At 44.1% G+C, this 22862-nt stretch overlaps 5 protein-coding genes across 6 annotated transcripts; 4 read left to right on the forward strand and 1 right to left on the reverse strand.

Moving 5' to 3' along the window:
* The first annotated feature begins 1028 nt into the window (after positions 1 to 1028).
* LOC6501166 (protein ABHD11) lies at positions 1029 to 2544 on the forward strand. The gene has a single exon (XM_001954646.4). The coding sequence runs from the start codon at positions 1104 to 1106 to the stop codon at positions 2148 to 2150; it is 1047 nt and encodes a 348-aa protein (XP_001954682.2). The 5' UTR covers positions 1029 to 1103; the 3' UTR covers positions 2151 to 2544.
* A 264-nt stretch (positions 2545 to 2808) lies between these two features.
* On the reverse strand, positions 2809 to 5236 carry LOC26514859 (heterochromatin protein 1). 2 transcript variants are annotated; one of them, XM_032456204.2, is made up of 10 exons: positions 5081 to 5235; positions 4907 to 5029; positions 4720 to 4851; positions 4562 to 4666; positions 4395 to 4511; positions 4224 to 4337; positions 4053 to 4166; positions 3928 to 3996; positions 3818 to 3866; positions 2809 to 3750 (listed from the first exon to the last, which is right to left on the reverse strand). In XM_032456204.2, exons 1-10 carry the CDS (start codon positions 5153 to 5155, stop codon positions 3497 to 3499), a joined length of 1152 nt encoding a protein of 383 aa, XP_032312095.1. In that variant the 5' UTR covers positions 5156 to 5235; the 3' UTR covers positions 2809 to 3496. The 2 variants fall into 2 exon arrangements, with proteins under 2 accessions (XP_032312095.1, XP_044570018.1); XM_044714083.1 differs by lacking the exons at positions 4562 to 4666; positions 4720 to 4851 and having other exon boundaries at positions 5081 to 5236.
* Positions 5237 to 7464: 2228 nt separating this feature from the next.
* Positions 7465 to 10025, forward strand: LOC6501167 (RNA-binding protein FUS). Its single transcript, XM_001954648.4, has one exon. It carries the CDS (start codon positions 7636 to 7638, stop codon positions 9232 to 9234), a length of 1599 nt encoding a protein of 532 aa, XP_001954684.2. The 5' UTR covers positions 7465 to 7635; the 3' UTR covers positions 9235 to 10025.
* Positions 10026 to 11380: 1355 nt separating this feature from the next.
* Positions 11381 to 11887, forward strand: LOC6501169. The gene has a single exon (XM_001954649.1). The coding sequence runs from the start codon at positions 11381 to 11383 to the stop codon at positions 11885 to 11887; it is 507 nt and encodes a 168-aa protein (XP_001954685.1).
* A 6966-nt stretch (positions 11888 to 18853) lies between these two features.
* LOC6501170 lies at positions 18854 to 19768 on the forward strand. The gene has a single exon (XM_001954650.3). The coding sequence runs from the start codon at positions 18900 to 18902 to the stop codon at positions 19521 to 19523; it is 624 nt and encodes a 207-aa protein (XP_001954686.1). The 5' UTR covers positions 18854 to 18899; the 3' UTR covers positions 19524 to 19768.
* The last annotated feature ends 3094 nt before the right edge of the window (positions 19769 to 22862 follow it).

A 22862-nucleotide genomic window follows, 5' to 3' on the forward strand; every position in this document is an offset into this window, starting at 1 on the left:
CAGGACAGCGTCCGAGGCTTAGAAAGGAATGCGCTGACAGGCCGAGGTAAGCCTTTGATGGGCATTTGAAGTTGTCATTCCTCGGTGGGGAGGTGGGTGTGTAGGGAGCGAAGGATGATGGATATCCTGGCGCGGCCGTATGTCGCTAAACTTTTCAATGGGACTGATTGGAAACATAAGGGGCAAGTCTAACAGGCTCCGAACTTTTCGGTTTGCATTCGAAAGTTCCTTTTTATGGCAGCAAATGAGGCTCCTGGTTTATTTATTTAGTTCGTTTTATGCTTTCCTTCTACGGAGGAGTGTAACTGGAGAGTTCTTCATTGTGTCAATAGCTTGAAATTGGATATGAAGTGCCTCGGATACTGTCAAGCGGAGACAGACTTCCCACTTTGATGGCTAAATCCAGTCAAGAGATCGAGTTCAAAGCAGTCCTGGATAAAAATAGTTGTAAAATTTGCATTCATTTCATTTTCAACCATTAGGCATCGTCTTTGCTGCCTCCATCATTCGTTTCCCAGGACAAACAAACTCCTTGGTGAGCCACCGATTCCAGTTTGCGAAAGGGACTTGGAGTTACAAGAAATGTCCAAGGCGATTTGTTTGTGTCTGCGTCTGAGCACTCGCCAGGATTTATGCTCTCTGTGATGGCAATGTTTGCATTATGAAAATGTGAAAATTTGAATTTTTTTTGCCCTTCATGCTTCTTACTTCTTAGTCCTGGCACAAGGCAGGAGCCATGCCATTTCCTAATTTTCCACACAAATGCATTTTATTTATTACGCAATTTGGGGATTTGTACGCGAAGCCACAACTGGAAGCGACATAAAAGCGCTTAACTCCAAAGCGTTAAACGAGGCATTAGCCCCAGTGGATTACACCCCCTAGATATTACACAATGGTCCTGGTCGTGGTCCTGTTGTAGCTCCTGTTCCCAAGACAACACGCAGAAATGGAGATCCCACAGGACGTATACGCAATATGCTTAGGTAAGCGACTAATCTCGCTACCTTTGACTTGAAGTTTTCATTTTTCATTCATTTATTTGTGTAAAACTAACACATCATACCAAATTGTGTTCAAATGAAATACGTTACAGAGATTTCATGAAACTCAAACTATTTAGGGGAAAGCATGTCAGTTGCAATAGACCTCTTGCACTGAAGTTTATAAAGCCATGTTTTCTTACCCTTAAATGTTTAAAAGAAAAAAAAGACTGTTCAACAACAAGAAGCGATGTTTCGAAATTTTTCGTAATCATGCGTCAATATCGACTCTACTCAGTCCGGCCGTCGGAAGACCGGCATCACGGCCAGAAGATGGAGGAGGGCGTACGGCTGCAGTACGTCAGCTACCGATTGCCGCACAACCAGCAGCTGTCCCCGCCCATCGTGGTGATGCACGGCCTGGCCCAGTCGCTGAGCTCCTGGCGGCGGGTCGCGCGTCACCTGTGCAGCAAGGGACCCCGTCGGGTAATCTCGGTGAATGCCCGGAACCACGGAGCAAGCCCCCAAACGAATGGTCACACGGCCCTTAACATGGCGTCCGATATCCTAACCCTGTTGCGTCGCATGGGGCTGACTCGGATGGTCGCTCTGGGCCACGGCATGGGTGGTCGGGCAATGATGACCCTGGCTTTGGTGCAACCTTTCCTCGTCGAACGGCTGATTGTGGTGGACGTCACGCCAGGTCCGGTGCCGGATGACTGGTATTTCAGCAGGGAGAGGTTCGAGATGATGACACAGATCGCCCCCACAATTCCAGGTCATCTGACGCTCAACCAGGGTCGTCTCTTTGTTCTAAAAAAAGTGAAACACAACCTAAAGGATTATAAGGATATTATGACGATTCTTCAAAATTTGCGCAAACCAAGTGAGAACAGTTTCGCATGGTCGCTGAATGCCAAGGCGGTGCTGAACTCTTGGACGGATTTGGTCACCCACTACGAGGACACATTGAAGGGCCTCAAGCCATACACGGGCGAGGTGCTTCTCATAGGAGGTTCTCAGTCAAAATTCGTGACCAGCTCAAACATCGAAATAATGAAGAAATACTTCCCCAATACCACGGTCGAATATTTGGACACCGGTCACCAGGTTTTCGCAGAAATGCCTAAAAAGTTCGTTCAACTGGTGGCGAAGTTTACGCGATAATGCTGCGCATGTAATTGATAGTTGGTTATACTATAGAACGTGGCCTTTAAATGGGTTGCAGCTTTGGGAGTTTCCTGAAATTTCAGCACTCAATATACTCGCCCGATAATTGCGCTGTCAGCACAATGGAAGCCGCAAAAAGGGTGAATGGCTGAAAGTAACAGACAGCTGGATTTGCAGGACTAGGACCAGGACTGGCGCTCGCAGAAAGGAGCAAGAGCCAGAGCCAGAGCCAGAGCAGCCGAAAATCATTGGCACATCAACTTGGCAGCCAGTTGAATCGATAGCTGGCACTCTCAGGTGCCGAGAAGTGCTCCAGCACACAAAGGTCCTCTACCATTTTTGCCAATAAAGTAGCACTAGGTGAGGCCAAATGCGATACAATTTAGATTTACATGCTTCGTCTGATTTATTTGTATTGGACGTGTGGGCGATAGAGTCTTATGGCTGACTGGCTCCCTTTTGTGTCTGTGGACTGGCTCCCTTCAAAAGTCGATAATCTGTGCTGGCGAGCTCCCCGGTCTCCAGATTTCCATTCCCCCATCTTCCCATATCCGAATGATTCCGATGTACTTTTGCCTGAAATTGAGTCATGACTGAGATTTGAATGTAGACAGGGACAAGATGAACTCTAGAGTGGTCCTTATTTTATGAGATATTAGGACTAGAATTGGTTTTATTGTTCGTATCACATCACCTTCTTATATTAACTTAATCTAAAAAATCGAAAAAAAAATTTGTTTATTATAATTTTCAAACAAACAAAAAGTAATTGAGTAATAAGCTTTTACAAATAATTTTGAAGCATATTTGCTTAAATTGTAGCGAGATCCTTTAAGGGTAAATGTTGTGTACTGCATGTATTAATGCATGTATTAATGTGAGTCCAGTTTTTAAGAGGCTGGTTAAAAAAATTCTCTAACCAGAACCACCTCAATGTACATTGTCTGGGCCAGAGCTATGAATCCTCAAGTTGTTTGGCCCGGACCAACTCGAAATAACTCGCACAACATTCCACATCCCACACGAACCACGTCGTGGTGCCGCCTTTGTTCCGGCTTTAATGAGGATTACGTGAAATTTCATTATGCTGCGTAATAAATAAGTAGCAAGTCAAATAAACAGGGACTGGCAAACAAATGCAGGGGAATGAATGAATGTGGCATGTGGATGTGAAATACAAACACCCTCCTCCGTATACAATATTAAAATTTAGACACGTAAACATTTTATTGCTCGTCTTCTTCTCGGCGGGCACGGGTTGTGTGTTCCAGTGGCATGCGTGTTTCTGTGGCAGTTGCATAAGACTCACAAAAAAAAAGAAGTGTACTCGTACACATATGGGATTACTCGGTCAAGGTATCCGAGTCGGTGTCCGGATCCATGTCCACATGTTCTTCGTAATACTTTATAAGGACATTTGGTGCCTTGTTTTTTAGCTCTTCATTGCTTACGACTTCCAACTCCGTACATCTCTTGAACTTGACCAGAAATAGCAAATCCTCACCTCTATTGAATGCACAAATGATCTCCTTAATTGTGAGTCCTCTTTTAAATCCATTATTTTGAGTCACGGGCCCCAGAAAGTCGAAGTTTCCCTCTGAGGTTTCAAGGTCGAGAACAATAAACTGGTCAAATACATAATAACAATTTTTTTGATAACTTACTACTCATAGATTGTAGGATTCTCAGATTGTTTGGCTTCATGGGTCGTCCCTGAAAAGATCATTTTTAATTTGAAATTAAAAGTACATATGTATATGTGCCATTATATTACCCGGCGCCGCTCTCCGCTGGCATTATAGGTCCGCATGGCCTTGATGGAGTCGGTTAGGGCAGGGCGTCCCTAAAGGATCTTCTATTTTAATATATTTTCTACAATTTATGTTAAAAATTGCTCACCCTTGGTCTTTTGGCCACATGACAAGATGGACTTTGTGCACTGGGGGCTCGAAAAAAGAAATTATCCGAATCATACGTTCTTTGCTTTTCGGAGTCAGACAACGCCGGATAACCCTAAAGGATTTTATTTTTCTTAGTTGTTGTTTTGATTTTTGAATTAAAATGGGTTACCTTAGGCCGCTTAGCTAACTGGTAAATTGAATGCGGTGTGGTTGGGGTACCAACATAGTAATTACCCGAATCACTGTTCAATCCCCTGTTTGAGTCGTAAGGTCGTGGGCTTTCCTTAGGGTTTTAAAATTGATGGTGTTACTTCTGGTGTTTGAGTTAAGTAGTACTTACCCATTGTCGCTTTGGAGTGTGGAAATTATCCGATTGGCTTTTAGCTACAGGGGTTTTAAAAATATAATCCGAATCACTTGTTATTGGCTTTTTATAGGAGGAAAGTGGGGGACGTCCCTGAAGGATATTTGCAGTTATTTCAAGTTTTTGAGTTAAGAAATAGTTACCCTTGGTCGCTTCGCCACTTGATGTGTTGGGCTTAAAGTTTGACGAGCATCGGGGGTTCGAAATATGAAAGTATCCTTTTCAGAGGTGGAAAGTTGGGAACGTTCCTAGAGAATTTCATATATTGAAGTTTCTGCTGTTTGAGTTATGAAGTGCTTACCCTTTCTCGATCAGTTGGTATTGGTGTTCTGAAATTCGAATTATCCCATTGCCGCGCTTCAGGAGTTCGATACATGGAATTATCCGAATCAGTCTTTATTGCCTTTTTAGAGTTGTTGAGTGGTGGACGTCCCTAGAGGATTTCATATGTTGCAGATTTTCTGTTCTTTGAGTTAGGAAATACTTACCCTTGGTCTCTTTATAACTTGACCATTAGAATTATCAGATTGGCTTCCAGCTTCGGGAGTTCGAAAAAGAAAATCCGAATCACTCCTTATTGCCTTTTTAGAGGTGGAAAGTGGCGGACGTCCCTGAAGGATATTTTGGAGTTTTTTCTCGTGTTTGAGTCAAGAAATACTTACCCTTGGACGCTTTGCGACAAAATCTGATGGGTGTGGAGCTTTTGGAGGTATAAAATTATGATTATCCGAATTCATTCTCAAGTTTTTCGCTTTTTTGCTGAGATAAAAATTGCAAAACAACTCTTTTTTTACTTCCAGGGCTACAGTATAGTTGCAAGTGACGTTTCAGCTTTTTAGAGTTACCTTAGCGCTGAAAGTTTAGAGTTACCTTAAAGTTTAGAGTTGAGAACACAGCCGTTAATCCTGCCAGACTGCGACTAGTGATGACTGTACGCAATTTATCTCAATTAAACAGTGATTACACTTTATGAATATTGATTTTGTTCGCAGCTCGTGCCACTCTATTAATTGAACTTTCGTCTGAGTGGTGTGCAAAAAGGGGTGGTGCCGGATACTCAATATCCATCTTCCGATTCGGATTCCAATGCCGATTCGTGGCAGTTTGCTCAGGTAGATTGCTGCGTATTTGCCTTGGCAGACATCCAATTCATTAGCTGTTTCTCCGCTTCAAACCAGGACGAAAGAACACATAAAAGCTGCAATGTGTGCATTGAGAGATGCTGATGAATCAACCCAGGATGCATCTGCCAGGATGCTAGTCCCACACTCCATACAATCCAAAACTCAGTATCCAACTAAGGCAGCCATTCCGGGCCAATTCCACTGCTGTGCTTTTGTCTTTTCAATTACTCGCGAGCTTCAAAGTCGAAACTTTTGTGCAATTATCCTGCGAGACAATTTTCGCTGTCTCAATTTTTATGAGCTCGCAAAAGTTCCATGACGCGGCGGGAGAACTTTTTCCCCTCCAGTCCTTGCAACAGTTTCTATTTTTGCAGTTGCCTTGTTGTTTTCCCTTCAAGACAGTTGATTTTTAATTTCATGTTGGCGGTTTCCTTGGCCCAAAACCCTGCAGCTGCATTTTTCCCTTCTATTTTGACCGAGGCGGGATGCGAAAGTTAACGTCGGTTTAAAGTAAAACTTATAGCCCGAAGTTAGCGGAAAATAAAGCCGAGCAGACGCTGACCTAATGAGCAGACGCTGTCCTGCAAAAGAAATTGACACTCCGACGAGGGACCCTAATGAAGCCGGGCTTCCGTCCAGGATAAGGAACGCAACAGTCAACGGACAACGGACATGAGACCCGGGACACTGGCGATAAGGTCAACGGGCGTGGCTCGTAAAGAGGCGGTCATAAAAGCGAATGGCGGGTGAAAATGGCGTGGCGACAATCGGGGCGGTTCCGTTTATCTTTGGAGTCGTACCCGACCCTGGGACAACGTCCGGTATATTAATAAATATTTCTGCAGTGTTCATGTCCTGGCTACGGCGCATTATTCTTGGCTCCGTCAGTTTGTGGGCCTTTGTGGGGTTAATGTGGTCGGTCATTAGTGCGGTAATTGGCGGCTAATTTGCTTGATGAGTGCCGAGAAGCTTGATTAGAATCTTTTGACCCAGTGGTTGCCATGATGAAACAATGATTTAATGACCTTTCCAGGAGAATCTTTAACCAGGTATAAGAAACGCAGGCTTTCTCGCTAAATAGATTTCTGAAAATGTAATCAAAACCTTGCTTATTAAAGCAAAATTGTGAAAAATTATGAATCAATTTTCCGTTGAGGGCGTAGAAAAGTGCAAAGTCATCAAAGTGTTGCAAAATTGCAGCCAAAATGGAGGTGAAAATCGTTCAAATTTGCATAGTTCTCGATTGTTTTGAAAATTAGGTCATTTCAACCACAAAAGTGGAAAGAATTGCAATTTAAGTTTTAGTCCTACTATTCATTTTCAAATTGATAAATCCCAATAAATACAATGGACAACAGGGAGTATTAAATCCGTTCATTTTTGCTTTTTGTTAATATTTGATGTTTGTTTTATGGATTAAATTTTTTTCATTTATTTATTGCGCCAATCTGTGGCTAAAAATCAATTCCATTTAGTGACAAATTTAGTATAAATGCCATGGAAATCAGTTGCCATTTCTGGCTAGTCAACATTTCTGCCTGGAAGAATAAAATGTATTTCAGCGAATTTGAATACTTTTTGTCAATTTCATATCAAATAATGATTAGTTTTTGTTTGGGTCATGGGAAGCGAAAGGGAGCTCCTGGTTCCCATGGCCCGGTAGTGTTTCGTACTTGGGACTTTGGCGGCTAGAAGGAGTACTACGCCACACACCAGTACTTTCTGTCGAAAAGGAGTCTGTATCTAGTTCTGTGGCGTTTGGCGGAGCTGCTTCTATGGTTGGGAAACATCCAAGCCAGGACCAAAGCTTCAAAAAGTATCATCAAAACTTTAAGTAGCACAAGCCAAAAATGTAACAATTTTAGTAAAGCGTTCGTAGAAGCCGCAAATAAAAAATATACAAAACAAAGTAGGCGCATGATTAACATATCCAGAAAATGATACAGCTCACATTCAGTTCCTTTTTTTATTCGTAGTCTCTTGGATGTTATCAAAGATTTCAGTAGTTTTTATAATTCCGAAGGAATCGGTTCGTGTTTGATCAGCAGTAAAGGCCCCATAAACAGGAGTTTTACCAATTTTTTTTATCTGCGATGGACGTCACGGCAGTCAGCGTGGTGTATACCAATCCGTTTTATGCCCAGAATTACACTGGAACGGTGCAGCCACAGCAGCTCCAGTTACCGCAGCAGAGTCCACACCAGCACCAGATCTACCATGCAAATTATATGGTCAGCACCGCACCCACCATGATGCCCGGCGGCCTCAACGCCCAGCCGGTGAGTACGGGCAGTCCCGTTTTGGGTCAGTCTCGTCCTCTGTTCGGGGATCTTTTCCGCTTTGAGGATGGCGGGGGTGATGCAAGTGGGTCGCTGCTTTTAGGCCAGGACGATGATGGTTTCTGTAGTGGCACTGTCACGGGAACTGGCAGTGTCTCCGGTCCCGGAACCGCCAGCGAAATCGAAGACAGCGAAGAGCAGCGGAGCGGAGGACCCTTGACGCCCATGTCGTTCATGACTACCAGTACCTCGTCCTCTTGCTCGGATGCGGCTAATAACGAATCAGAGTTCCAGGCGAGCCTCTTTAAAATGGCCGGGATGAACGGTATGGGAGGACCACGGACCGGGATCATCGGAGAGAGTGATGAGGAGGAGGATGACGATGCGACAACTATGGCGGCGGCCCTGGCCGGTATTTCGATGCGAGGTTATGGGCGGGATATAGAAGATCGGGACATAGCAAACCTCGACGGAGGCGCTCAGACGGAGCAAGATCAGATAGAGATGGAAGAGATGGGTGAGGGCCAGGATGAGGAGAAGCAGTTCACCTCGGTTTACCCGCGCACGACGGACGAATTTCTGCCACGTCTGCCGATGCCGCGGCCTTGTGCCTTTATGAATGTCGGCCAAGAGCAGTACATCATCCAACCGGACACGGTGTTTGTGCTGGGCATGCGCCTTAACGTGACCAAGAATGACATTATCATGTTCTTCGGCAAGCTGGGACTGATCAAGATGGACGAGTCCACCAGTAAGCCGAAGATCTTCGTCTACAAGAACAAACTGACCGGCCGCTCTAAGGGCGAAGCCACCATTACCTACGTGAGTCCCTATTCTGCCCAGGCGGCTATTGCCTGTCTGAACGGAAGCAAGTTCATGGGGCAGCAGTTGACGGTTCTGCCCGCTTACCTGTCCACCCGGAAGGGCAGTGTTCGGTTCAGCTATCCGCGCGAGCTCAACACCGCCGACCAGCAGCGACGACAGCGGCAGCAGCGCTGGAAGCCGGCCAGTGACAACTGGGTGTGCCTCGCGTGCCGCAACAGCAACTTTGTGTGGCGCTCCAGCTGCAACCGATGTCAAGCCAGCAAGCACACAGTCTCCACCGGGGCAGAGTTCACATCAAACGGAGTAGAAATCGGTGGAGACCTTGGTGCCGGAATGGGAGGTGATGGCGGCTCAGGAGGACTCTCCAGTGGAGGTGCTGGATTATCAACGGAAAGCGAGAACGGAGGCCGCCGCTGGAGGCCGCACAAGAATGACTGGCCGTGCGGATTCTGTTTCAACTTGAATTTCTGGTACAGGACCAAGTGCAACAGGTGCCGTGCCCCACGGTCGGAGGCCCTGAGCACTACCTCGGAGCCGGAGAAGGAGCGCTGGGAACTGGTAGTCAGCCAGACCTCTACCACCGAGTAATCATAGGATCTTGGCCGTCGTATTTGTCCATCGTATCCGTCTCGGTTTCTGTCGACGTAACGGTCCATACTACACCACCATAACTACCATCAACGCCCACAAGCACCCCTTATACTACCCCCCTTTAAATGCATTCAATTTATGTCGTTAGTTTTTAAGCCTCTCTGTTGACAACCAGCAACTGTATTTACTTCATCTCCTGCTTCAGGCCCCGCCAAATTAACAGTGATTGGAAACACCCGCTGAGCTGTGTCGTGAGCGGATCCATGGGACCGATCCGATTCCGATCTTCCCGAAAGTACTGAATCCCGTTCACGCCCACAAAAAACATACTCCACAAGCCAATATCTCGTCAAAATTTCCGTTTATCTGTGTAGTTGCAAAATGCTAAAAAGTCGAGGACATCGCATTCCTAGATATTCCTTCAATTCATACAATCCATATACATAAGGTATGCTACGAATGCGCTTCGAGCGTCGAATCCACTCCGAAGTAAGAGCACCAAGACCGCGGGCACCTACCTGGCACCAGGGAACCCGCGCTGAATGAATGGTAATCCACTTGATTCGGGTAACTGAATATTTTATCCGGCACAAAAGGCATCCGGTTGGGACTCTGGATTCTGGACTCTAGACTCTGGACCCACCTGGCAAGTTCTAAACGTTTAATGAATTTATTTACTTGCCCGGATTGGCCCTTCGGCTCATGGCTGGATGGAGCGGCACTCGAAAAATGCAACACATTCATCTAAATTGTTCAATAAAGTTCTGGGTACATTACGCAAACATAAATATTATGGAAGTTCAATTTCAATTTCAATTTTGACTAGAACTAATTAGAATATGTTATAATTTTTACATTATAGTCATATAAAACTTTAACTTTAGATTTCCTCAGTGTACTTGTGCCAGGCCACTTGAAGCTCTATCCCAAGGAGTCGCGTCGGATACCCTGGTTGCCTTTCTCCTGGGTGCCTGTCATGTGATTTAATCAAACTTTGCTTGCTGCAGCCAAATCTCCGCCACAACAGCTTGGCCAGGCGGTGGATTGCGCTTCTCGCTGCACCCGCAGTTGTGTGGTTACCTGGGGGCGTGCCACCCACCTCCCACAACCACCGCCCACCCCAAATCGTCCCATTCAGAGACTTTATGTTGGGCATTTACTTTGCACTTTCATCCACACGACCACTTTGGGGGCGGTCTATGCTCCAATCTACCATTTTGTCCGTCTGGCCGGCAGTGTGTCCTTGCGCGTTGTTTGCTCTGGCGCCTGCAGGATATTTGCGTAGCTGCAGGTGTTGCTCTTGTTCCTTGTTCTGCCTGTGGCAACAGGACAAGAAAGGAAAGAAAAATCTACGCCCACAGTGTCGCCGATTTAAAGCGGCAGTCAGGAGTAAATGCAATAAACACCATTAGCTGTAAGGACTTCTCTGGTCGACGGTCTGTTAGGTTTTTTCCTTGCCACTGCCGGGAAAAGTTCACTGTGAAACGAGGCCACCAAGGTACGGGCCAAGGTAGTGAAGTCCTGGGAGATCAAGGAGCGGACCAGGAGAGGTTTCCGCATCAAAATGCAAACGCGAATGGCGAAAAGAAAATAAAGTGAATTGAATGGAAAAGTTTCTAACTGCGGGCGCCATCAACTGGGTGGCAGAAAGTTTCTGGAGCCCGATTTGTTTATAGTTTTCAAGATTGTCAGCTTTTTTTGACCCATTTTGGCCTTTACTTCAACGTAATTAGAGTAAGTTGGTTCATACTTTGGTACTTGTATATTTTAGTATTTGTTTATTTTTTTTTAATGCAAATTGTTTGGTTTTGTTGATATTACAATGCATAATTGAAAGAACAATAAGAAAAGTGACGAAGAAACATTATTATTTAAATATTAAGTTCCTATAAAAATAAAATTACTTAATAGCATTTTTAATATCTTTGGTAAAGCCTTTTATGAACAAGTTATAAAAAAGAAACTACTACCGAGAAGGCCAAGATTTGAATGTAAATCGATCCACACTCTAATTGAAAGGAAGTAAACATAAATATACAAAAGATACAAATAAACTAACACGACACGATACATAAAAATGGGTGAAAACAGAGATACATTGTTTAAAATGCATAAACCTGCTAAACAGCCAGGTCCATCCATAATGCGAACGAGGACCAAACCGAAGATCTTCCGTCCTCATTTCGACAGGACTAATTTGGAGGAGAGACAGCCTCTGATTGCGGATCGTGACTATGGATTCATGAGGAGCTCCCACACGAGCACTCCCTTTCCGAAGAAGCAGAACCCCTTGGACGTGGAGTCCTTGCGCGCCCGGCTGGAGGCGCAAGGGGAAAGTCAAATGAAGATAGTGCCATCAAACAGCATTACGTCGGATGTTACCGAAGACTTTGATTTCCCTGAGGAAGAATCACAGCCCTTTCTAAGCTTCAGTATGCGCCGCAAAATCTTTGACACAGGGGAGTACACCATTTGCAAGGGTCGGAAAATGAGCGAAACCTTCCATCAGGGGTACACGTCATGCCAAAACGAACCTTATCGCGACGGGATGGGTTGCCGGCACCGTTTGTCGTCCTATGCTGTCACATATCACAGCTACAAGGAACTCCAGGATTACTGCGTGAAGCAAAACATCAAATTCACTGGTTAAATTAGCGATAAACGATAATCGTTTAATCGTATTAATATAAAATGATAGAAGCTTGAAAGCTTAGATTAAAGAGGTTCTATATGTCGATTTTAACCGAATAAAGTACAAAGGAATTGTTCTTGGGCTGTTTCTATGATGGGGAGATGGGTTTCTGGAGGGGATTAACGATGCCGAGTGCAGCAAAAACATAAAACAAACGCCTTTTCGCTTTTGGCCAGGACACTTGCAGACGACTGAAGACCACGCCACTCCACTTCACCCACATTCACAGCCACGCACCACTTTACTTCACCACAATATCCTCGAAGGCACCTGGAAAAAAATCTTACTAAGAAAGTAATCAATTTTTACCATTAATATCGGAGAGATATTTTTTAATAATTAAACACAACTAAATCTATATTTTTAATGTGTTTTAAACTGTATAGATGTTAGTTAGTATTGAGTTTCTAATATTATAAAAAAAATGGAGTTTCATGATTATGCATTTTTAGATCATGATAAGATATATAAAACCTTATCGCCCATGATTTTACCATGATATTAAATATAAATAGATTTTTTTGGAATGTACCATAGCTTAGTTCATTGTACTTTACGAGTATTTTGTGGGGGCTGAGCCAGCGTTTTCCGCGTGTTTTTCCCCTTTTTTCCGGCTGCCATTTTGTTGCGTTTTTCCCACAAGCCCTCCTGCCACTCCTGTCGAGTTTTTCTGTTATTTTCAGTTATCCAACTCTCATCCTCGCACATCCTGCACATCGAACAATGGCTCGAGCCACAGTGCTGAAATGTTTGGACATAAATTATGGCGACTTGGATCGGGGCGAGTGACTGTAAGCCCAGATTGGCACGGCTCTGACAGTTTCCAAGCCCTGCGTTGCAGAGTCACAAATCGTGAATAGCGAATAGTGAATAGAGATTCGCGAATCGCGTATACGCAACGTGTTCGAGCCCTTGTTCGGTTTCTGGCTGTCATATTGCCAACGACACGCCAGGGATCCGACCCCGATCCACAAAACTCTGCCGCTGTCTTTTTTCGGTCTGCGGTCGCCATTCCCCCGGAATGTCCCCTGAAAAAGTTGCCCTCCACAAAGTTTCCCCCACAACACCCAATGCCTTCTGACAGCTGTTCGTGTTTTTCGGTAGTGGCCAAAAGCAGCGAATGGCTAACAGCAAATGGCAAACGGCGAACAGCAAATTGGCAAAGGCCGTCACATTAGCACCATTTTCCACTCTGCGGTCATAATTCACTAAAATTAATTGTCGCATTCGGGTTTTTTGTGGTCCACGTACTCTCTCTGGTTCTGTAAAGTTTTCTGGCCCGCCCGATTTTCCGACCGATTCTCAAAACTCCCCAGGGTGCGGTAAATATCATTCGGTTGGCCAACAATTAAAGTCTCCAAAGCTAAAAGTGTTAACTGAATTTTCGCAGAAATTTAAATCGGGACGAACTCAAAATGAATGACAAAAAAATTGTTTTGGCTCTTAGCAAAGTTCAAAGGCACTTGGCCAAGATCCTAGAGCTGTAACGGCCTCCTAATTTCTGGCCAAAAAAAAGGGAGAACGGAAAATTATGCAAAACATAATAATAAAATTTAATAAAAAATACCGGAGCCGGCGGAAGTGGATTCCGTTGATTGTCCCAATGTGTAATATAGGCCCCGGCTAATGTTGCAACATTTTATGCAAATATATTGGACTGGACCGTGCCCCCGGGCCTCTGTGGACCGCCTTTTCGGGCCATCTTTATCAGGTATTTGTTTATGCAGCTGCCAGCCGAGGCTTATTTTATTACGCTCTTCGGGGACTCAGATTCCGGCCCTGTTGCCGCCTCTTGTTGCCGTTTATACAAATGGCTTTTGAAATAGGCAAATAAGTACTTGGTAAGTAAATTTTTGGGCCGCCACCTGGCAGTCTCTTCTGCCTCTTCTGGGCCTGGCTAGGAGGCGTCAATCGCTCGGCTCTGAGGACATAAAAATAAGTCAGCAGACAACGATGTCATTCAAGGGCTGAAAACAGAAAGTCGAAAGACGGCTAAAAGTTGCAAACTTTGTTTTGTTTTATTCGCTTCGGATTATAAAACGAAACGAATGTAGACAAAACTTCTTCTAACCGGCACTGAAAGTCGGCAAACACGCCCACCCCAAATCACGCCTCCCCGAAAAGGGGTGAAATGGTACGATGGGGCCATAAAATAAATACTGAATGCTTGCTACTTTTATTGTAGGACTTGTAGGGTTTCCTTAAAAAATATTTTTGAAATTAAGAGAGTTTTCAAAATTCAGAAAAATAGTTTTTCCAAGGTGTTATAGGGTAGTTATTTTATTCTTTGGTTTTAGTTTTTTAATTATGCTATTTAACATTTGACACTGAATTCATTAACCAAAAAAAAGGGTTTTTCCTATAAATATATTTTTCGTATTCATCAAAGGTAATGTTAAAAAAGAATATTTTTTATGTGAATTATTTATATATTTTAAAATAAATATGTTTGCTATGCTATGTAACTCATAAAAAAGACCACGGCCAATTAATATTTTATTTGCTTTTTTTTCTTTGATAAGTTTGCATCAAGGCCCACTGTGTCCCCAATGTCGATTTAAGCTCCTCCGGAAATAATAAAAACTCCGCGCGTTCAATGCGCCCGGCATAAAAAGTGCTTATTACGGCGTATAGTTGACTACGGCCTTTGTGGCAATGGCAACAGAGGCAACGGAAGCTCCGGCAACAATTGAAATAAATGAATTTGGCAAAAAGGATTGTGGGCAAACATAAAATGGAATGGCACGAGAGGCGGGCATATGGGAAAGGATTTAGGTCGATTAAGGCTGAAAATTTGATATTCGAATGTAAATTCTGGGGAAACCGAGGGCTGCCATTTTGGTGGAGCTCGTCAGGGTTTATGCCGCCACAAAAATTTCTCTGAGCAGTTAAATCAAAATTGGAATCAAATCGGAAACATTAAAGAGTTCGCATTCGAGAATGCAGTCAACAAAAGTATCAGCATCATGGGGCTTTGCAGTGAGGGATCTCGAAACTAAGCCAATTTCAAGGCCCACCGACATGGAAGCCAGAGAAGCCTGGTTGGCTGGCTGGCTGGCACCTATTTCAAACTCAATTAAACACGGAAAGGCCAGAACAGGACTAACCCGCTCCTCGTCCTGCCGGTTGCCTGTTTTTCACTTTCTGTGTCATGAAATTCTCCACGCTGGACGCAGATGTTCTTTATGTGGGTGAGCCCTCACACCACCCTGGGTGAGTGGGTTTATTGTGGATGCAGTCTGTCCTGGTGGATTAAATATTTGAATACAGATGCCAGCATGTCCTGTGCCAGGGGTCTTTTATTTTGATTTAATTTAAAGTCACGGCCCAGGGTCTTTAACTAAATAAAGAAAACTTTTCCACACAAAACTTTTCACACTCTTGGACCTTGGAAGTGAGCAGTGTCCTGGGGGCCTATTCTTTGCTTTTGTTTGTATTTTATGGACATGGGATTTGATTGAATATTATGTTTCCATCAAATGGAATTATTTCGAACAATTAATAAAAAGAAACTTTTAGAAAATAATACTTAAAAGAGCACGTCTGGGCTTTGTGCTGAACACCAAAAGAATTTAATAAAACAAACTTTCCAGTTACTTAAAATTAAAACCTCTATTTAAACCCTTGTTGCCAAAAATAACAACTCCCCTTTCAGCCCCGTTAGCCAGACTGTTTTTGGCAGAGGTTTATCTTTGTACCTTTTTTGTTGGCTGGGTTTTTAAGTTCGCATGACAGCATTGGCAAAATACAAGCCAAAGGCAACAATATACACACACACACGTTGCAGATTAGAATGTTTGCTGTTTTCCAGCCATTTGCATACACTCCCTACATATATTCCGGACTGCCGAAAGGACACATACACGGAGTCGCATTCGGACACGTGGACACCTTTCTGACCCATCAAGCTTTGCATTTAAATTCGGCAAGTGACCCGCATGTCGGTGACCATGCATAATTAGACCAGTTAAGGGCGTTGTTATGGCCCAAATATTTGGCTTGTAAATTGATTCTGCTTTGAGAGCTCAATGGCTTAAGATCAAGGCATATGGCATTTTAAGGCATACAAAGGAAACACAAATATTTCATATTGGTATATCACAAGGTTCATTTGGCAATTAAGCTTCAAAGTTATTTTCGATTTACCTTTAATTGATATTATATATATATATATATTTTTAATAAAAAGTTCTTAATAATTTTCTATGAAGTGTCACGTTTAATTTGACACATTTATGAGTAATATTTCTGCCCTTGGCAATAGTTTCTTTTGATTTGAAAAGTGTCACTTTAATTGGATAAAATATTTCAAGTGATGCTTACCCAAATCATGTCAACTATTTGTAGTTCCTTTTGTATTTTTTATTGAAAGAGGGACAATCAGTGATTGTAGATTCTGATTGCCAGATACACCTGTCCCTCGATGATGATTCTGATGGCATTTTTTGAAGCTGGGAAAGTTAAAACATTCGAATGTTTCAGAGTCAACGAACCAGGAACTCCACTACAGCACCACTACCATTTCCATTTCCATTCAGATTCCCAAGCCCGTTTCCAACTCAAACCATTCCGATTTCCGATGCCAATGCCAATGCAAAATTGTCCCATTGCTGGCCAGTGTTCTGTGAAGCAGAAAGCTGGCCAATTATTGTGTGCAAGGTCCATAAATAATATGGCTAAAACGGGGGTGGAGGATGGGGCAAGCTGAGCTCCAAATGATGCCACTTGCATTGAGTGGAGATGCGACTGCCTGGCCCGAATCTAATCTGCATTTGTGGCACCAGGCCTTCCTAAAAGCGGCCTCTTTCCTTTGCCTTCCATCTCCCAGTTTCTGGCTCCTCACTGTTTGTCCCCGGCACACATTTCGAGTGTTTTGTTTATGTGGAGCACACATTTCCAGCTCAAGACATGGAGCCGTCGTTTGCATAATAATTTAACTCATTACTCCCCAGCACTCTCCACCGACGCCCATGTGGAGCACAAACTAAATAAGCATAAGTAAGACACATTCATTTGCCAGACGCTGAGTTCTCCTCCTCAGTTGCGAAAGGATTTACGGCATCCTGGAGCACTAACGAGGTAATTTCGAGGCTCGGCGAGGTCAAGATGTGACGACGACACTCACCCAGCACTAACACCCACTCACTTACCCACACGCACACCCAACCACTCTCCAACACACACACACACTGAATGATGAATGCATTTCTGTTTACGGCGCTCATTACGCATACGACACGTGAGCCAGACTCCTAAACGTCACCGCATTTAAAACGCTTCTCTAGCCCCTCGGGGGGTGCTTGCCTCTCTAAACGGTTTCTCAACTTGTCAACATAATTGATTTGGTTTGCATCTGGAATCGATAGCACTACGCCCAGGGCCACCATTTTAACCATTTCAGCCAGCAATTATTGACTGTTTTTGCCCGAAAATTTGCAAGTTCAGTTTGCGGAACATAAATCGGGCAACGAGGCGCATAAAGTGCATTTCTCGGGCGGCGGATGGCGAATGGCGAATGGCGAATGCAGGTGAAAGTTAGGTGGCCTCCAGGCTGCGGTTCTTGTTCTGCCTCCAGGTTGCAAGTTGCTTGCCGCATTGCCCAACTTTTTTATTGCCATCGCGGTGCTCCGCTTGTGGCAATGCGAAAAAGGAGGCTATGGCCGCAAAAACTTTGTCGATTCTGGGGCAGATTTTAAAGAGATACCCTCAATGAGGTTGAATTCTAGTTTATTGTTGAACTGTAAGAGACACTCGAAGAAATTTGAGGGACTTGAGGCCTTGATTGATTTAAACAATTAGAATAATTTAAAGAAACCTTAAGATTTGTAAGCAAATCTTAAGTTTAATGTCAGCTAGACCCATAAGACCAATAACTATAAATATATATCGTCACTGTAACAAAATGCCAGGGAAATGCAATTGCTCATTTAATAAATAGCTTAAAATGCCTCTTGTCTAGACGGGAAAGAACGGGTCGAGGAATTGGAAAATCAACTGGTTTTCCCTCTGACTTCTGTCATTTTTATGCTTTTCCTCTTCTGTCTCTGTCAAGGGTGCACCCTCCTCCTACTTTTCGTACTCATTCTCGCAGGTCTCTAATCTTCAACAGTAGCATTTCTTTCTCCGTTCTCCGTTTCCTGTCCGGGTCAGTGTCGCAGCTCGAGGGGATGCACATCCCGGAGAGACGTCTCGGATAGACTGCTCCCTTGCAAAAAGTTTCAGACTAAGCGCCTGGGATGAGTTTGCAGCTCATCCCGCTTTCCGCATTTTCCGCTGTTGCACAGTTCCCGATGCAACAGAAGCAGCAACGGCAATTCACTTAAGTTACTCAAGTCGTTGAGGGCATAACTTCCGCTTCGCATTCCAGCTGAAAACCCAATCATTCGCCCCCATATAGCCTCAAGCCTGTATCCTGTAGCCTCCTGCCGAGCTGCTTACTGTCTTAATGCCGCAGCTCACACATTTCATGCCATTTCTTATACGCATTCCTTTGATCCGTCCTCCTTCGGTTCATGCACTTGTGCACTTTACTTAACCATTTATGTGTGTGTAGATATGTGGGTATATGTTGTGCTTAGACTACAGTAGTTGGATTACGCCGCTGCATAAAATGTTTGCCCTTCGAAGACGTCTGTATGAATGAAGTAAATATTTGCAGAGCCACCAAAGGCATGAATCAATTCGTTTGATCTGATTTCAAGCTTTAAATACACTCTTTACTTGCTTTTAATTCACTCAACAGATTATCTTTCATGGTCGTTAGTGAAATTGGTTTAACTGGAACAGTGCTGACTTGCCACCAGAGTGCTAATTGCACTGGATTCGATTCTTATAGTCTTCTAAAGTCTATTTGGCCAAAAAGTAAACAGTCAACAGAAAGTAAAGTCGCTCGAAGAAAGTGAGTGAGCCAAGCGAGGTGCGAAAATGCGTTCAGTTTCCAGGTTGATCTTCAAGCGAACGCATCACGGAAATGAATCCAAAGTTCTTGATTTTATTTCTGAGTTTCTATACTCTAACCTGCATCAGAGTCTGCTCCTCTGAAAGTCACCTGAAAAGGTTCAGCAGATCGCTAATATTTCCACCCACGAGTCCCACGCGTGTTCAATTTATCGGCGGAATTGGTATTCCCGTAGAGAATCTACACTTTGAATCGGTCACCTCGGGCTATGTCTTGAAAGCGGAGTACTTCCTGCCCACCAATTCCACGGAAATCACCAGGGTCTACCTGAAGCCTCAGGCCATCACTGCGCGTACAGAATCTACCTACGGCGCCCTCTATAGGTGGATTATCTACCGCGGCATGGAGATGATCATCCAGAACATGGGCCTGCCCGGAAGGAGCTGTCTTCTTCGGGTCATCTGCGAACATGCTGCTCTGCCTCTGACCCATGAAAGTGGCCTGTTGGGTGAGCTGTTGGATATCGTTCTATCGCCCTCCAAGTCGGTGGACGAACTGGGACACAGCTCGGATCGGGAATACCACACATCGGAGCATTACGGGAAAAGGGGAGGTGACTGTGAGGCGGCCTACGCCAAAAAGTGTCAGAAATCGCCCATGGAACTGTTTAGTTTGCTGATGGATGTCAAGGAATAAAACAGAGAAAATGGAATTTAATAATTTTGTGAAATTTATGGGGGTTTTTTGGACTTAAAGGGGTACAGTGCTTTGTTGGCAAAAATAAAAGGTCAAGCTTTTTAATGTTCCTATCATCAAAGTACTAGAAAGTGTCATCCCTCAAGTCCTGCTCACTATGATAAGTAAATATTTATTATTTAACCATAAGAATTATTTTAGTTGTTAACTCCCGCCTGTCGACAATCACGTACTTTCACATTCAAGGTGCGACAATTACAAAGTTGATAAACATTTTAATTAGTTTTCTGATTCGTTCGTGATCTGCATGGCAATCGGATTCAATTATAATTAGAAACACAATATAAGGACACAGTGTACGCCGGGGCGTATGCGTAATGTGGGAAATGAACCGGGCGGGGATCACTAGTGTACTTAACTCGCTTAAATTTAAATGGCAAACACAGTTTGTCTGAATTATGTGACGCCTACAAGCGAATCGTACACACGAATTTACGGCATTCTCATTAAGTAATCCAGGACACGTATGTGAAGGGGACACGCCCCTGCCATCGCCCACCATGCAACACCCACCTCTGGTCAGTCTTGCTTCTAATAGGCTTAGCGAATTTGGGCAGCTGGAAATAGGAGCTCGGCGCACAGAACCATGAAATAATTACACACATTCAATGAAACGCGACCGGAATCGGGGAGGAGCTCGTCCCAACACCGATTGCTTCTGGTATTTCAATGCCAAAATGTGGAAATGAGTTTAATATTAATTAACATCACGTCAACGCGTGTCCCACCCACCGTCCCCCAAATGGATTCTCAGTCATTAGTTGAACGGTTTTGTGTGTGTTTTAAACATTTGCCCGCAGGACTGCCAGATGGATTTTGGCCAGGCCCGGTCAGTACCCGTTAGCCAGAAAATGGACCATAAAAACAACAATATGAAAATGAGACGCTTTTGCAAGTTCGGGTCGGTTTCGGGTTCGGGTTGGGTCCATTTGTCTTCAATTTGCAGCTGCCCCGAGGCAGCAATTGTGGGGCAACAGATGTGGTAAATTATTTAGCAAATGCAAATGCAATTTTTCAGTCGAGTGCCCGAGTGGGCGGACACAACAGGGACCTATTGTTTTTTTTTTTAAAAGAAAACCAAACACCCTCGAGTGTGGACTTGAAAAATAATACTTTTCCAAGCTGGGGGATATTTATTAATATTTTCTTTCACACATTGTAAGGTATTCATTTGAAAATTCCTCTGTCCCCATAAATTCTTCAGTAAAGTCGGCATATGAGGCACTTCCTGTCGCATTCAGTGCCACGTTTGAATATGCTAACTGCAATCCTTTTGCCCTAAACATAATTTAAAGGCCGGGAATCCTCGACCGTGCCCCGACGACCTCCTGTCGATGGTCTGCAGTTTTGTAGTGCGGAATTTATGGGCAAATGTGGAGATAAACTTGCTGTCATTTATCAACGAGCCACTACCGGATTGTTGGCCAGAGACCGGTCCGGGTCCGGGTATCCATGCTTTGGCTGAGTGAACTGGCTGGGCCGGGTGCCGTCGCCTTTTGAAAACATTTTGACTTGAAATGATTACGCCAAAAACTCAACAGATAAAACCCCGAGCACGGAAGTAACCATAAATCAGTAAGTAAATGTGACTTCCTCGGCCTGTGAGCCGGACTCCCATAGCCTAACACACGCTGCCAATGATGGGGCAATGGCGGGGTGGTGGAGCAGGGGAAACGAAACCTGTCCTTCGTCCTGCTCTGTCCGCTTGAGTGGCGAATGGAAGGAAGGTAGACGACCAATTTGCAGTGGAAAGGCAATGGCAACGGCAACGGATGGGAGAGTACAACTTCGCCGTAGATTGGCAACATTTGATGGCAAAAGTTACGTTCGCATTTATCTTTCGAGCAAGTGTCACTTGTGAGTTTCTTGAACCACAGCCAAGTCCGGACTCTGGACTCCGGAGAGCAGTGTCCTGCCACATTCCTCGACACTAGCTGGCTAAGCAACAGCTTTAAAAAGGGTTTCCTCCCGGCACTGATTTATATCCTGTCGAAGTGGAGCCAAAAGCCAATTCCCTCGAGTTCTATAAACAGTTGTTATGCCTTTGTAATTGTTGCAAAATAAGCAGTAATCGATTTAAGTAGTTAACAGTATGGAACATGTCTATAAAGACACAAGAAGACAATTTCATTACTAAATTACTGAAACCACCTACCTGTATCTGAATATTTTTCTTAAGCTCCGCCCTTATCTTAGAGCTCTTCATTTGACAAATTAGCAGTCTTGGCCAGAATTGTTGTTCTTGTTATGGCCAAAAGCAGAGAGTGGAGAGGCAAAGTGAATCATTTCTGTTTGCCTGTCATCTGTTTGATTTATGTGGCATTAAATAATTATAATTTATGCCCTGCCTGAGGAACACAGAAGGAGAAACACTTTCCCAGCGTTCGGGCAATACTCGGTAATCTAATGACTGGAAGTTAGCTAGCTGGCTGGGAGATATTGCAATTTGCATATGCACAGAGTCAGCGATGATTAGCATAATAAAGTGAGCCGGGGTTGTGACGTCGGAGCAACACGTCGTATGCGCAATATTAATTATTCAAAGCGAGGCAAAGGCATCTAGAATACACAAAACAATGCGACACTTGTCGTTCTTACCTTGGGATACCCCACCTCCTTTTCGGTGTCCTTTGTGCCAGCTTTGAGTTTAAACGAGAATCCTGGGAGAACATGGCCAGGCAATAAACGAGCAATTTTTCCAAAATTACAAAAATGTGAGCAAACATTTTATTTGCATAGAGGCAGGCACTTTCTTGCCAAAGGCACAAGTTACTCCTCAAAGGAATAAAAACTCCATGCATTCGTACAAAAAGTAGAGAGTGTGCGAGTCTAACATAAATCTTTGCCAATTCCATGAGACTGGCAAAAGACCGGCGACTCTTTCCTTTTTATTTTTTTGGCCCCACTTTTAGTTTATTTCGTTCATTTCATTCTCTTTCACTTTTTTCCTCTGGCTGCCTCTTGCTGCAATGACAAGAATTTGAATAATTCGCCAAATGTGCCAAGTTGAAATGTTAAAATTCCCAACGACGCGTCGCAACCCCGGCGGAAGTTGGCAAGCGGCCGGGAACTTCCGGTTTTGCCAAAACTGGAGTCACGACCCGCCAAATGATTGCAAATGAATGGGAATGGCACTGCAAATGGTACTGGGAACGAGGATGGCACAAAGTGGGGGAGTCCGTGAACGAGAAACCCAGGACGATGCGACCCAGGATGCGGATGCGACGCCTTAAAAACTTCTCGCTTAATGCATCATTAAATTTATAGCCCCGAAAATTA

The sequence above is a fragment of the Drosophila ananassae genome, chromosome 2L (assembly GCF_017639315.1).
Source record: "Drosophila ananassae strain 14024-0371.13 chromosome 2L, ASM1763931v2, whole genome shotgun sequence".
Taxonomy (NCBI): Eukaryota; Metazoa; Arthropoda; class Insecta; order Diptera; family Drosophilidae; genus Drosophila; species Drosophila ananassae.

What these genes read in the sequence shown, in the direction of transcription:
- LOC6501166 (XM_001954646.4), top strand. Translation starts at nt 1,104, where the DNA reads ATGAAACTCAAACTATTTAGGGGAAAGCATGTCAGTTGCAATAGACCT.
- LOC6501170 (XM_001954650.3), top strand. Translation starts at nt 18,900, where the DNA reads ATGAATCCAAAGTTCTTGATTTTATTTCTGAGTTTCTATACTCTAACC.
- LOC6501169 (XM_001954649.1), top strand. Translation starts at nt 11,381, where the DNA reads ATGCGAACGAGGACCAAACCGAAGATCTTCCGTCCTCATTTCGACAGG.
- LOC26514859 (XM_032456204.2), bottom strand. Translation starts at nt 5,155, where the DNA reads ATGAATTCGGATAATCATAATTTTATACCTCCAAAAGCTCCACACCCA. An exon ending in AAGTGGCGAAGCGACCAAGG is followed by an intron (nt 4,512 to 4,561) that starts GTAACTATTTCT and finishes AATATCCTTCAG; the next exon opens with GGACGTCCCCCACTTTCCTC. An exon ending in CCAGCGGAGAGCGGCGCCGG is followed by an intron (nt 3,867 to 3,927) that starts GTAATATAATGG and finishes TGATCTTTTCAG; the next exon opens with GGACGACCCATGAAGCCAAA.
- LOC6501167 (XM_001954648.4), top strand. Translation starts at nt 7,636, where the DNA reads ATGGACGTCACGGCAGTCAGCGTGGTGTATACCAATCCGTTTTATGCC.